Raw genomic sequence first — 12,362 nt, forward strand, 5'->3', positions numbered from 1 at the left:
CCCCGCCCCGCCAGTGCACAAATTTTTGTGCACCGGGCCTCTAGTGTATATATATATAAAAGGCTAAGTTGACTAGCGCATGTGCGATACATACAAAGTTCTCGCTGGCGCCAATACCCGCATGTGTTTTGATCTGACATTGTTGATCGTGAATTTGGTTGATACTCTATTATAGAGAAAGGGCGAATAGCGATATTAAAATATTTCTTCTAATTAATTTTCTTTCAATGTGCACGAACCTGTGCACCAGGACACTATTATTTTATAATTGAGAACAGTTAACTCATGTAATATTAATTCCAATTAGGCTCTAAATATGCATGCATGTAATATTTTCAAAAATAAATTCCATGTTAAAGATTATTATCAGAAATGTTTAATGCTACCAACTAGCAAGGTTTACTTATACACAGCAAGTAAGGCCATTATTCTCTGTCCTTTCTTCCATCTTAACTCAAAAGCAGATTGCTGTTTACGTTTGTACATGGTGTTCACAAAGCTTCCTTTCTTTTGAGTTAAGGCTAGTATGCTATTTGTTTAAGAGTAACTTGCTCTTTTTTAATTAGTTACATGAGCATGCAGCATACCTTGTGGATAGCATGTGGGACTGTGCTACTGAGCTGCTGAAAGACTGGGAATGTATGAATAGCTTGTTGCTGGAGGAGCCACTTAGTGGAGAGGAAGGTAAGGATGTTTAATTATGGTATTTTTATTGTCTAGACAGTTTTGAAAATAGGTTTTACTTATTCCATTTGTTTATTATTGTGCTAAAATAATTGAGTGAAAAACCTTTGTGAATAATTCTGTTTTCATACACATGCATTTTATGCTATGTAGATAGATGTAGTTGCCCTCAACAGTCTTTAATTTTTTTTGTATCTGTGTTCATACTATCTTTGCTCAAATTTTGAACCAGTGGTATACAGATTTGTAATTTTTAGGAAAGTTTCACTTGTTTGGATCTTTTCTGTGATAAAGTAATGGAATTTTTTTTTATATATTAGGTCTATCACAGGCAGAAGGAGCTCTTATGTAATAATAATTATAAATGCCATTTAGGGAAAATAAATACATTAACTCTGATTTTGTTTTTTCAGCACTGACAGACAGACAAGAGAGTGCTCTGATTGAAATAATGCTTTGTACCATCAGACAAGCTGCTGAATGTCATCCTCCTGTGGGAAGAGGGACAGGAAAAAGGGTATGCCAATACATTTTTAGTATTCTAAACAATGTCTTTTTTTAAATATCATTTATAAAATTACATTTGTAACTATAGAATCAAATTTTAAAATCTCTTATTTTTCAGATGATCTTTGCTTGTAAATATATGTTAGAAGTAAATTTTAGAACGTTAGCAATTTGGAAAATTCCTTCCATAAGATACTTTGTTAAGTTATGCAGAGATACAGTGATTGACAGTTTTTTGCCTTTAAGACTGAATATAGTGCACTGTTTTAGAATGGTGCATTTGTCCATCCTGGTTTATTTTTAGATTTGCTTTCCATTTTTTTATTGATTGACTTGAGAGAGAGAGAGAAAGATAGAGAGAGATTTGTTGTCCCGCTCATGTATTCATTGGCTGATTCTTTTATGTGCCCTGACCGGGGATCGCACCCGCAACTTTGGCATATTGGGATGACACTCTAACTACCTTAGATACTTTGCCAAGGGTTTTAGATTTGCTTTTAATGAAGAAAACATAATTATTCATTACAATGGGGAAATTCCTCCTCTGGCTGGTGTGGCTTAGCTGGTTTTGTATTGTCCCATGCACCAACAGGGTTTGTTGCCCCATCAGGGCACTTGCCTGAGTTGTGGGCTCTATCCCCAGTGGGGGGCCGGGCAGGAGACAGCTGTTGGATGTCTCGCTCTCACATCGATGTTTCTCTCTCCCCCTCTCCCTTCTTTTCTCTCTAAAAATCAATTATAAAGAAAAGTAAATAACAAATCAATTCTAAAATATATTTAAAATGGGGAAATTCCTGTTTCCTGGGATTAGATTTTAATGTATTATTCCAAAGTTCACATATATTTGTATTGTAGACCAACAATTACATTTCAAGCTTTTTTGATTGTGAAGCACAAAAATAGAATTTTATATTATGACCTAGTACATATCTATATATGTGTTTTTGTGTGTAACTAAACGAAATTTCATCAAATAATAAAACTTAGAGTATGTGATGTATTCTATTTTCTTTTGTTTCCTTTCTGTTTTTTAATTACTGGTAGTGACTTACTATGTTGAATTCAGAACCCATGGATCATGGCCTGCAGTTTAGAGTAGGATGAAATGCTATTCAATCCTATTATTATGTAAGCTCCTAAACTATATTTCCTGTTCCTAACAGCTGCTTCTTGGTTAGTCTAATTGGGTATTGATTTTGCCTGTAGAACTATTCAAAGTTGTTTTTTTTGTGTGTGGTTGTTGTTATTTTAGGTGGCTTTTTTTTGTTATAATGTGTAGGTTATTCTCTTTGTCACTTTTGGGTTTCAAGTTTTATAGTAGAAATTTTTGTATCCATCATCTAAAACGTACTTTTATTATTTATTTTGTATATCTTAAACTAGAGAGTACCTAACAGTGTCAGTGGCTTAGTACTTATAAATGTTGTGTTATCTTTTAGGTGCTGACAGCGAAGGAGAAGAAGACCCAATTGGATGACAGGACAAAAATCACTGAACTTTTTGCTGTGGCCCTTCCTCAGTTATTAGCTAAAGTAAGTTTATGTCAATATCAGAATGTTAATAAGAAATGACAGATCTTGTTTGGAAATGTCACACAGAATTTTATTGTAATGTTTACCATTACTGTGATGTTTTTAATTTTTTTTTAAATTTCAAAGTACTCTGTAGATGCAGAAAAGGTGACTAACTTGTTGCAGTTGCCTCAATACTTTGACTTGGAAATATATACCACTGGACGATTAGAAAAGGTATGCTGTTTTCTGTGTATTAAAACACCTTGAAAAAGTATTAGTTTAGTTCATCACATTGTTTTAAACTATTTTTAAAAATATATTTGTAACTTCTAATGTGTAAGGAAACATAGCTTACATGTCTTCTTTATTTTATTAAGTTGGATTTAGAGAATGGCACTAATGCAGCTTCTCCTTGATTCATATGCACAGCCATACTCTCATTCCTAGCCATTATGTGACTATCACTGATTATTTACAGAGATTGGGGGTGGGTAACAGGACAATAACAATTACAAAAAGAAAGCAGCTAATATCCATTGAATATTTTTAATTTCCAGGAACTGTTGTAAGTTCTTTATGTATTAAAATTCTCATCAGAGCCCTATGAAATGGTGATATTATTCCTGTTAATGTTAAGGAAATAAGTATGGGTGGATCAGTGCATTTATTTACCATGACTAGAAAAACACCACAAAATGTATGTCCTACTTGCAGAGTTACTTTATTTTAAGCTTTTCACCATCATGGTGTACTCATTTTATGCCTACCATGTATACATTCGTTTTAATGAAAAAACAAAACAAAACAACAACTTTGATTTTGCAGCATTTGGATGCCTTATTACGACAAATCCGGAATATTGTAGAGAAGCACACAGATACAGATGTTTTGGAAGCATGTTCTAAAACTTACCATGCGCTCTGTAATGAAGAGTTTACAATCTTCAACAGAGTAGATATTTCAAGAAGTCAACTGATAGACGAGTTGGCGGATAAATTTAACCGGCTCCTTGAAGATTTTCTGCAAGAGGTATATATTACAAGTATTTTGTCAGTTGGGCCCCCTCCCCTTCAGTAACTGAATTATTCACCTGTCCTAGTGATAGTCCCTAGCAGTATGTTGAAAAGATGTTCAGACTTTTTGTTCGATGATTCATCGTGCTACTATTACTCCTACACCAACATAGGAAGGTGGTAAAATCTGTGACTTGGGGGAAGGTGAATGCAAAACTAACATCTTTTTATTTTATTTTAAAGAAATGATCTGGGAAGTTGCCAGGGTTTAGTTGAATATGAGGCTATTATGGAACAGGGTTTTAATGAAACAGAAAAGTAGAGCTAGCCTCTGGCCATGCAGTCTCAAAAGTAGGGTACTGTATTTCTTAGTATATGGTCTTTGATATCATAAAACTTGGAGGAACTGCTGTTATACCCACTGTCTAATTTTGGGTTTTGGATGGTCTATCTATTGTATTTCTAAAGAGGCTTAAAGCACGGCACTCAAACACACTTGTATTTTTATTGTGATTTTTATCATCTCTGGAAATATATTTAACAGTCTAATGGATTTGCATACAATAAAAATTCATACTTAAATTAATGTAGTTAAGTCTTTTCAACATCACTTTTATCATTAATGCTGCAAAAATCATAGGGACTTTGTAATTTTCAGGTTTCTTGTTTTAGAATTTTTTAACATTCTTTTTGTTCATGTGTAACGTTGCATGCTTACTAATTTTTGCTTAATTGGCAGTTTGTTCAATTATTTTGGTGTACAATGATCACATTATTAGTTAAAATTTTTAATGGCTGTATTCTTCCCTGGATGTGATTGTTACTAGGACAAGATAATTTAAAATCAACCAGTATTTTGTTAATTAAGTTTAATTACTTTGTAGAAAAATTAAAGTTTAAAAACAACTAAGCATTTTTTGAGAGACCCAGGGTTTGATACAGTAAGTTGGGAAGTATTTAACAAACTTTATAAGTTTCATGTATTAAGACTCGTACAGTTTTCAAAAACTTAAGTCACTTTAAATTGTAAAGTTGATATCCAGAAAGGACTAGCATGCCTAGTCCTTACTCAGAGCTTTTTTTCCAAATTAATTGTGATTGGTCTGATACATCTTTCTTGAGTGCTCTATTTCTTTTGTGTAGGGTTTGTCCTGTAGGTGTTATCTTTATGATCTTTTGCTTGTCCTCTAATATATTTTTCTTTATTGTCCCTATGTATTTATTACTGTGAAAGAGCAGATGTCTTCACAGTTTTGTGTCTAGGTTACATGAAGGAAAAAGTGAGAATGTCATTCACTTTTTCTCTCTTGGGTATAATGTATTTGTGATAACAACTGTGTCACCTCATTATTCCAGCCATATTACTTTAAATTTAGCCAGATTTAGGTATATACTGGCACAGTTAATATTTGGGTTTTATTAGGTTATTCTTTCTTTTCAAGGTAGTGCCGCCAATGTGATAGCCTGAAGTGTTTCACTTTGGTAGTTATTAATGTTTAATATTGTATAATTAATATTCATAGGGTGAAGAACCTGATGAAGATGATGCATACCAGGTATTGTCAACATTGAAGAGAATCACTGCTTTTCATAAGTAAGTTGAATCTTAAAGTTTCTGATTTCTTAAAAGTGTAGCAAAACCAACTTGCATATTTTGAGGTTATAAAGCTATCAAATTCCTTGCTAAGTTTCTTGTGCTTTTTGGGGGAAAGTACTTGAATTGGATAATCACTGAAAAATTATGAACTAACATATTTGTAAAGAAATACACATTTTTGCTGATGTGATGCATCTTAAAAAGTTTGATATATTTTAACATCATTCTGTTAACATTCAAGTCCAAAACAAATGTGATTAAGCTTAACTTTTTAATATAACTTAATTCTTTTTTTACAGTGCCCATGACCTTTCAAAGTGGGATTTGTTTGCTTGTAATTACAAACTATTGAAAACCGGAATTGAAAATGGAGACATGCCTGAGCAGGTTTTTATTATTTACAAGTTTCATACTTAACTTTGAGAATGAAGAATTGTAACTTTAATTTTAACTTTATTTTCTTGGTTCTTTTTACAGATCGTTATTCATGCACTGCAATGTACTCACTATGTAATCCTTTGGCAGCTTGCAAAGATAACTGAAAGCAGCTCTACAAAGGTTGGTGGCAGTTCATTGGAGTTTTTATTAATGTCATTAACTGTTTTCAGCAAGCTTATACATTTAATAGGACCAATTTATTTTGGTAAAGTCTTGCTTCTGATCTGTTTAGGCATGTGTACTTTAAAAAATAATTATATTTGTAGTTTGATGTATATTGATCGAAAACTTGTTTTGCTTCAGAGTATGATTTAAAATTAGAAATTGTTCACATTTGAAGGTGGCACAATTTATGGATTTCCATATTATCCTCAAAAGTATTGAGTACTTTTTTGAGAAATATAAATTTTGTAAACGATGACCAAGAGCCTTTGAAACAAGCAGATGCAGCTATTGGATTACATAAATTGATGATAACAAGCCTTGGCATTGTTTTAGGATCATCTCGTTCATACTCAGAATCTCTCTTTTCCAAATTGATAAATCATTTTCTGGTTGAGTGTGATGTTCCAGCTACTATGTCTTAGAACTTTCAAAAATTTTACCTGTAATGGTAATCCTTGGTGTGTTAATAACTGAACTAAATAGTACTGTCTTTCCATTTGTAAATTGTTCGCTTGAAACGTTATACAGCCCTAACTGTTTTGGCTCAGTCGGCCTAAGGACTGAAGGGTCCCGGGTTTGATTCCAGTAAAGGGCACATGCCCTGGTTGCGGGCTCGATCCCCATTAGGGGGCGTGCAGGAGGCAGCCAAACAATGATTCTCATCATTGATATTTCTATCTCTCCCTCTCCCTTCCTCTCTGAAATCAATAAAACAATATTTTTTTTTAAAAAAGAAAAGAAACATTGTATTTCTATCCCCTCTCCCTTCCTCTCTGAAATCAATAAAACAATATTTTTTTTTAAAAAAGAAAAGAAACATTGTACTTATTTATAGCAGTAGATGTTGCCTTAAATATTATTTGGGCATATTTTTATAAATATTAAGTAGTATCTGGAAGTTACAGAATTAGTTGTTTGTAGGTATTTTCCTCATAAAGAAATTCTCTCTTAAAAAACAAAAGACCTACTTGGCTTTATAGAACAATAAATGAATCAGGCAGTATCCCATCTAGTAAATAGAAAAGTGCTCCCAGGAATTCTCTTGATTATAAGTTTGTTTCGCATAGAAACCACAGAAAATTTTAAATGCTTAGAATTTCTCTGAGCTTTTTTAGCACAAGATGCTGTTATATCAGCAAATGGACATTTCCCCCTTGAAAAGGTAATGCAGTTTTGTTGTTAAAAATAGAGTACTTTTTGTCAAACACCCAAGAATTACCTTATAGTAGAAACAGTGATCATATTAGTAAATATGATTATTCACTTACGTTGAAAGTATCGAGTTAAAAATGAAAATGGGAAAAAGGCAATACTTTTAGTAGTGGAAAAGGGGTAAAATGAATGTTATTGGATACAAAATTATTTATGCTGATGCTTCATTGAGTTTTCTTCACCAAATCAATATTTAAGTCAAGCCTACTACGTGTACCAAATATATACTGATAGTCTGTCATTTGACATTCAGTATCAGAAGATACATCAAAGGTTATGCCTTAAATAAATTAGTGTGGACGATCTTTTTTTTTTTTTAATTTCCTGGCTATAATTTTCTATATATATTGATTTCAAAGAGAAAGGAAGAGGGAAAGAGAGAAACATCAATGATGAGATAGAATCATTCATTGGCTGCCTCTTGCATGCCCCCCACTGGGGATTAAGCCCTCAACCCGGGCATGTGCCCTGAGCAGACATCGAACCCGTGACTGCCTGGGTTTATAGGTTGATGCTCAACCACTGAGCCATGCCAGCCAGGCCTTAATGATCTTTACAGAATGGTTTCCTATTTTAAATTAACTGGTAAATATCTAGAAATAGAGAAGATACACTAAAAAGATTCATCTTTTTAAATATATATCATTTTATTAGACATATAATTTTTAAAAATTGGAATAATACCTCAAAGCTAATTTTTGTTTCTCTCTATTTTTTAAAAGTACAACCAGTATCCTTCACATAAGAAATGAAAGATGCAGTTCTTTTTTAAATTAATTTTTTTCCATTCGTAAGTTGGCCACCTTTCACATTACAAACTGAGAATGGAGTATAAATCCTTACTCTTTAAGCATTTTGAGATAATGGGTTTATTAAAGATAGCCATATGTAGAGTTGGATAAATTTTCTCATTCTGAAGTACCCAGTCCACTTAGAATATTATCCATTAATATACCTGATACTTTGAAAGCTGCGATTTTGAAGAAAATTGGTCTCATGTTTAGTTCTCCTTTCTGATAAATAATAAAGAAAACTTTAAATCTAATGTATAAGCAGAGTTAATATAGTTAAATGTATGATGTTTAAGTGATTTAAAATACCTTAAATACTGGATTTTTTACACGGTATTTTTAAATGTGCAATTTTTTCAAGGAGGACTTGCTGCGTTTAAAGAAACAGATGAGGGTTTTCTGTCAGATATGTCAGCATTATCTGACCAACGTGAATACTACTGTTAAGGAACAGGTTAGTAATTACTATATATAGCAATTTTTTAAAGCAATGTTAATAAATATTTGAACTGAAATAGAAAATTTAATATACTGATATTGAGCAAAGTAGAAATAACTTATATCCATCCATGTATACCATGCTCAAAAATTAGATTAATGCATTTATTTTGTATTACATTTTATAAATTGCATTATAGATTATCCTCATTGTATTTATTCTGTGTTATTGTTTTCTTTATGGCACTCTTGGTAAACAGACTCATAGATACAAGTTAAATATATGAAATTACAAATGTTATTCCTGACAGTGACAAGTATAACAAGTATTTCTCAGGGAGGAAAGTTCCATATGATTTTATCATCTCTGAGAATATTATCAGATATTGACATTCCTGTCTATCCTGATTGTGTGAGTTATTTTTTCTTATGTGAACTTTGTCTTCACTCTTATACCATTGTGATTCCAATACTGCTAACTTTCTCATTCTGGAAATATACTGTTACCTGGTATCATAGGTAGTTTTCCCATCTGTAAAATAAATTCTGATCCTGGGACTAAGAGCCTATTTAGCTCCAATTCCCTAACAGAGGATTAATCTTTTTTTTTTTGGACAAATGCTTTTGTGAGACAGATGAATTTATAATCATTTAACAAGAAATATTAATAATGATATAGTCAAAATGCTTATGGTGATTTCAAGGTTTTATGACCATTGCATTTTGCTTAGCCTTTTTTTATTGGGGTAGAGCCCCATTAGTCACTATAAGTGCGGTTTTCAGCAGCTTATGTTATGTTGAGTACTGTTTGTTTTAATTTAGGGTATATTTACTTCTTAAAGCTACCAAGAAAGTTGTTCAACTATAATTGTTCAACTACGAAGCTACCAAGTTGTTCAACCCTTTTCTTTTGTTTGTCACTTGTCTTTATTTCATTTTTAAGAAAATGAATATTAAACTAATATTAAAGAAATACACTTGGATTGTTACAGCTAAAATGTTAAATATATTACCTAACTGTTGGTCTCAGTTTTCTTATTTTCAATTCCCTTTGTCCCTTCCATATATACATGCTTGGGCACAAATAAGTTAGAATATATTAAATGGCCAACACCCAATTACTGGATTTTGTGCATTCTTGCAAAAGTATATTGCCACAATTATTACATTGCTGAATTCTTTCCAGTTTTCAGTATATAATTTTCTATTATAGCATTAAAGGATTTGGAAATTCAATTTTCATCTCTATAATTCAGATGAAAGGAACGAAATTTCTGAAGGTGGTAAATTGAGTTTAGATTTTACACTTATAAGAATAGAATTTTAATGAAATATGCACTGATCTAAACTTAACACACAAAATATGCCACCAAGATATTCAGCTTATTCCCTGTTGTTTTTTTGTGTGTGTGTGTTGTTGTTTTTTTAACAGTGTAAACATATAATTGCTTATGTAATTTGTTCAAGTTTTGGAGATGGTTTGGTCATTAAATAGCTTTTGTTCAGTCTTCCTAACAAGCTTCTAGGACTATATCCTGGTCATCTCACCTGACCTGCTAGTTTACCTAATTAAAAAATGAAACCATACTTATCACTTTGTATTGTTACTATGTATGTATTTTGCAAAAGTTTGTGTAAACTCATATCTAGGTAGCTATAAATTACTTCTGTAGTAGTAAAATGAGAAGTGACTGAAAGAAAAATTAAATTCATAAAGAGAAAAAAGGAAACGTGGTTAGTTCCAAAAAGGTAAAACTATGTTATAATTTGTATTTCTAGCAGTAGTCTTCCTTTAAATGTAACTTCCTATTGACTTTGTGACCCCAAAATTCTATTTTCATTGGCCCTTCCCAACAGGTAACTTTTTTGTTACCTTCTGACTTATTTTTACCAGTGTTTGACTTCATTTAAAACTCCTGGTAGAGTTTTGTTAAGCTCCTTGAGATAAAACTTTAGCCTTAAGTTTATTATGATACCTATCAGGTTTGCCTGATTTGTAGTAAGTAGCCCACACTTGTTTATGTTTGTTCTACGTAAGCATCACATATACTATTGGCACTGAGAGTACTTAAAAAGTACCATAGACTTCGTGATCCCTTTCCTAAGAGGTCTTCTATGAGATATTCATCTCTTTGGTATCATGTTTTTTCTTCTATAGAAGAAAAGAATGGTACCAAGTTTATGCATTATTTAATATTTGAGAATGTATACCACAAGAGTGTAGGATTTGGAGTCAGAAAACCTGAGGTTGAGTCCTGCCTGCATGTTTTGGTAATGTTAGCATATTACACAAGTCATTTAAGGTTGCTAAAAATAGCCTTGGCCAGTGTCTCTCTGGTTGGAGTTGTGGGTCCTTGCACCAGAGGGTTTTGTGTTCAATTCCTGGTCAAGAGCATGTCCCTGGATTGCAGGTTCAATCTGGTCTGGGAGCCTGGGGGAGGCAACCAATTGATGTGTCTCTTTCACATCAAGATGTTTCTGTCTCTCTCCCTCCTTCCATCCCTCCCTCCCTTCCACTCTCTCTAAAAATCAATGAAAAATCCACAGGTGAGGATTAGCAACAATGGTGCTAAAAATAAAAAAGAATATTTTTGAAATTACCTTGCGGTTCGTAAAACATGATGTAAATATTAGTAGTCATTATCATAGAAATTGCACTCTTAAGATTTCCAAATATAGAAAGTTGCATTCTATTTTTTTGTTAAACGTGTAGCAATTGGTAAGAAACCTTGATTTATAGCATATTGTCCTTTTTTTTAAAACAGGCCTTCACTATTCTGTGTGATATTTTGATGATCTTCAGCCATCAGATTATGTCAGGAGGGCGTGACATGTTAGAACCATTAGTTTACACCCCTGATTCATCATTGCAGTCTGAGTTGCTCAGCTTTATTCTGGATCATGTGTTCATTGAACAGGATGATGATAATAACAGTGCAGGTAATTTTATTGCTAGCATTTTGTTAAATCTGTATATCTACCATAAATCAAATTTAAGTAACAATGATCTTGAAGTGTTATACTACTATTTGATATTTTATGCCTAAAACATGAAACACAGGTACATGTTCCAGGACATTTGTGTTCATTCTTGCAACGTTTTAAAGACAGTGTGGTATCACAGAGCATAGATTTTGAAGCCAGATCTTTGCTTCTCACTAGCCTTGACCCTGCTTTTCTAATTTATAACTACCTTTACAGAATTGTGTGAATTGACTAAATTGATCGAAGTGACTAGTACAGTGCCTGAGCATATAGGTACTCAGTGAAATTTATGCCCTCTTTCCCTTAATCATTAGTAATACCAATATTCAGGTAATTTGAGCAGAATAAAGTCTTTCTTTAAGTGACGTTTTGTTGTATACTTTCATAAAGTAGGTTTTTATATTTTAGTGAGGACATTAAACTATGTAATTTCTCAGTGTTTAGAAATCTTTGAAACTATTCTGTAAGTTTGGGATGGTATAGAATGTTCACAGGAAAGTATTAAAACCGGCCTTGCCTAGGGTTAAGTTACTCTTCACACCCTAATTGTATACACAGTGCCTTAAAGCAAGAAAAGGTCATGCAAAAACAAATACTATTTGGTGGCTTCTTTCTGTTTTTTTTTTTTTAATCAAATGCTTAATGATACTTTACTTTTTTTTTTTTTACCTGAAATGCCTTTTGGTGTCCCTTATTCATTTTTCTTGTGTGTGTATGTGGTATATGTAATTTTTTTTTTACACTTTAAAATTTTAAAAATGTTTTCTATTACACTTTACATTTAATATTATTTTGTATCAGTTTCAGGTGTAGAGTATAGTGGTTAGAAAGTCATATACTTTACATAGTGTTCCCCCCGATATTTCCAGTACCCACCTGGAACCATACATAGTTATTACAATATTATTGACTGTATTCCCTATGCTGTACTTTACATTTCCATGACTACTTTTGACTACCAATCTGCGCTTCTCAATCCCTTCACCTCTTTAAATTTCTGGGTTTGTTTTTAACTTGA

At 32.5% G+C, this 12,362-nt stretch overlaps 1 protein-coding gene across 9 annotated transcripts in view; it reads left to right on the forward strand.

The window, feature by feature from the left end:
* The window catches only part of STAG2 (stromal antigen 2), a 153,023-nt gene that overhangs the window by 110,147 nt on the left and 30,514 nt on the right, over nt 1–12,362 (forward strand). For all 9 annotated transcript variants that reach the window (XM_005872705.2, XM_005872708.2, XM_005872707.2 and 6 more), the window contains 10 exons: nt 567–684; nt 1,098–1,201; nt 2,631–2,723; nt 2,850–2,939; nt 3,531–3,734; nt 5,242–5,312; nt 5,615–5,702; nt 5,793–5,873; nt 8,283–8,375; nt 11,125–11,299. In XM_005872705.2, the coding sequence (XP_005872767.1) occupies nt 567–684; nt 1,098–1,201; nt 2,631–2,723; nt 2,850–2,939; nt 3,531–3,734; nt 5,242–5,312; nt 5,615–5,702; nt 5,793–5,873; nt 8,283–8,375; nt 11,125–11,299 (1,117 nt within the window). The remainder of the gene's footprint in view (nt 1–566; nt 685–1,097; nt 1,202–2,630; nt 2,724–2,849; nt 2,940–3,530; nt 3,735–5,241; nt 5,313–5,614; nt 5,703–5,792; nt 5,874–8,282; nt 8,376–11,124; nt 11,300–12,362) is intronic.

Source organism: Myotis brandtii, unplaced genomic scaffold, assembly GCF_000412655.1.
Source record: "Myotis brandtii unplaced genomic scaffold, ASM41265v1 scaffold39, whole genome shotgun sequence".
Lineage (NCBI taxonomy): Eukaryota > Metazoa > Chordata > Mammalia > Chiroptera > Vespertilionidae > Myotis > Myotis brandtii.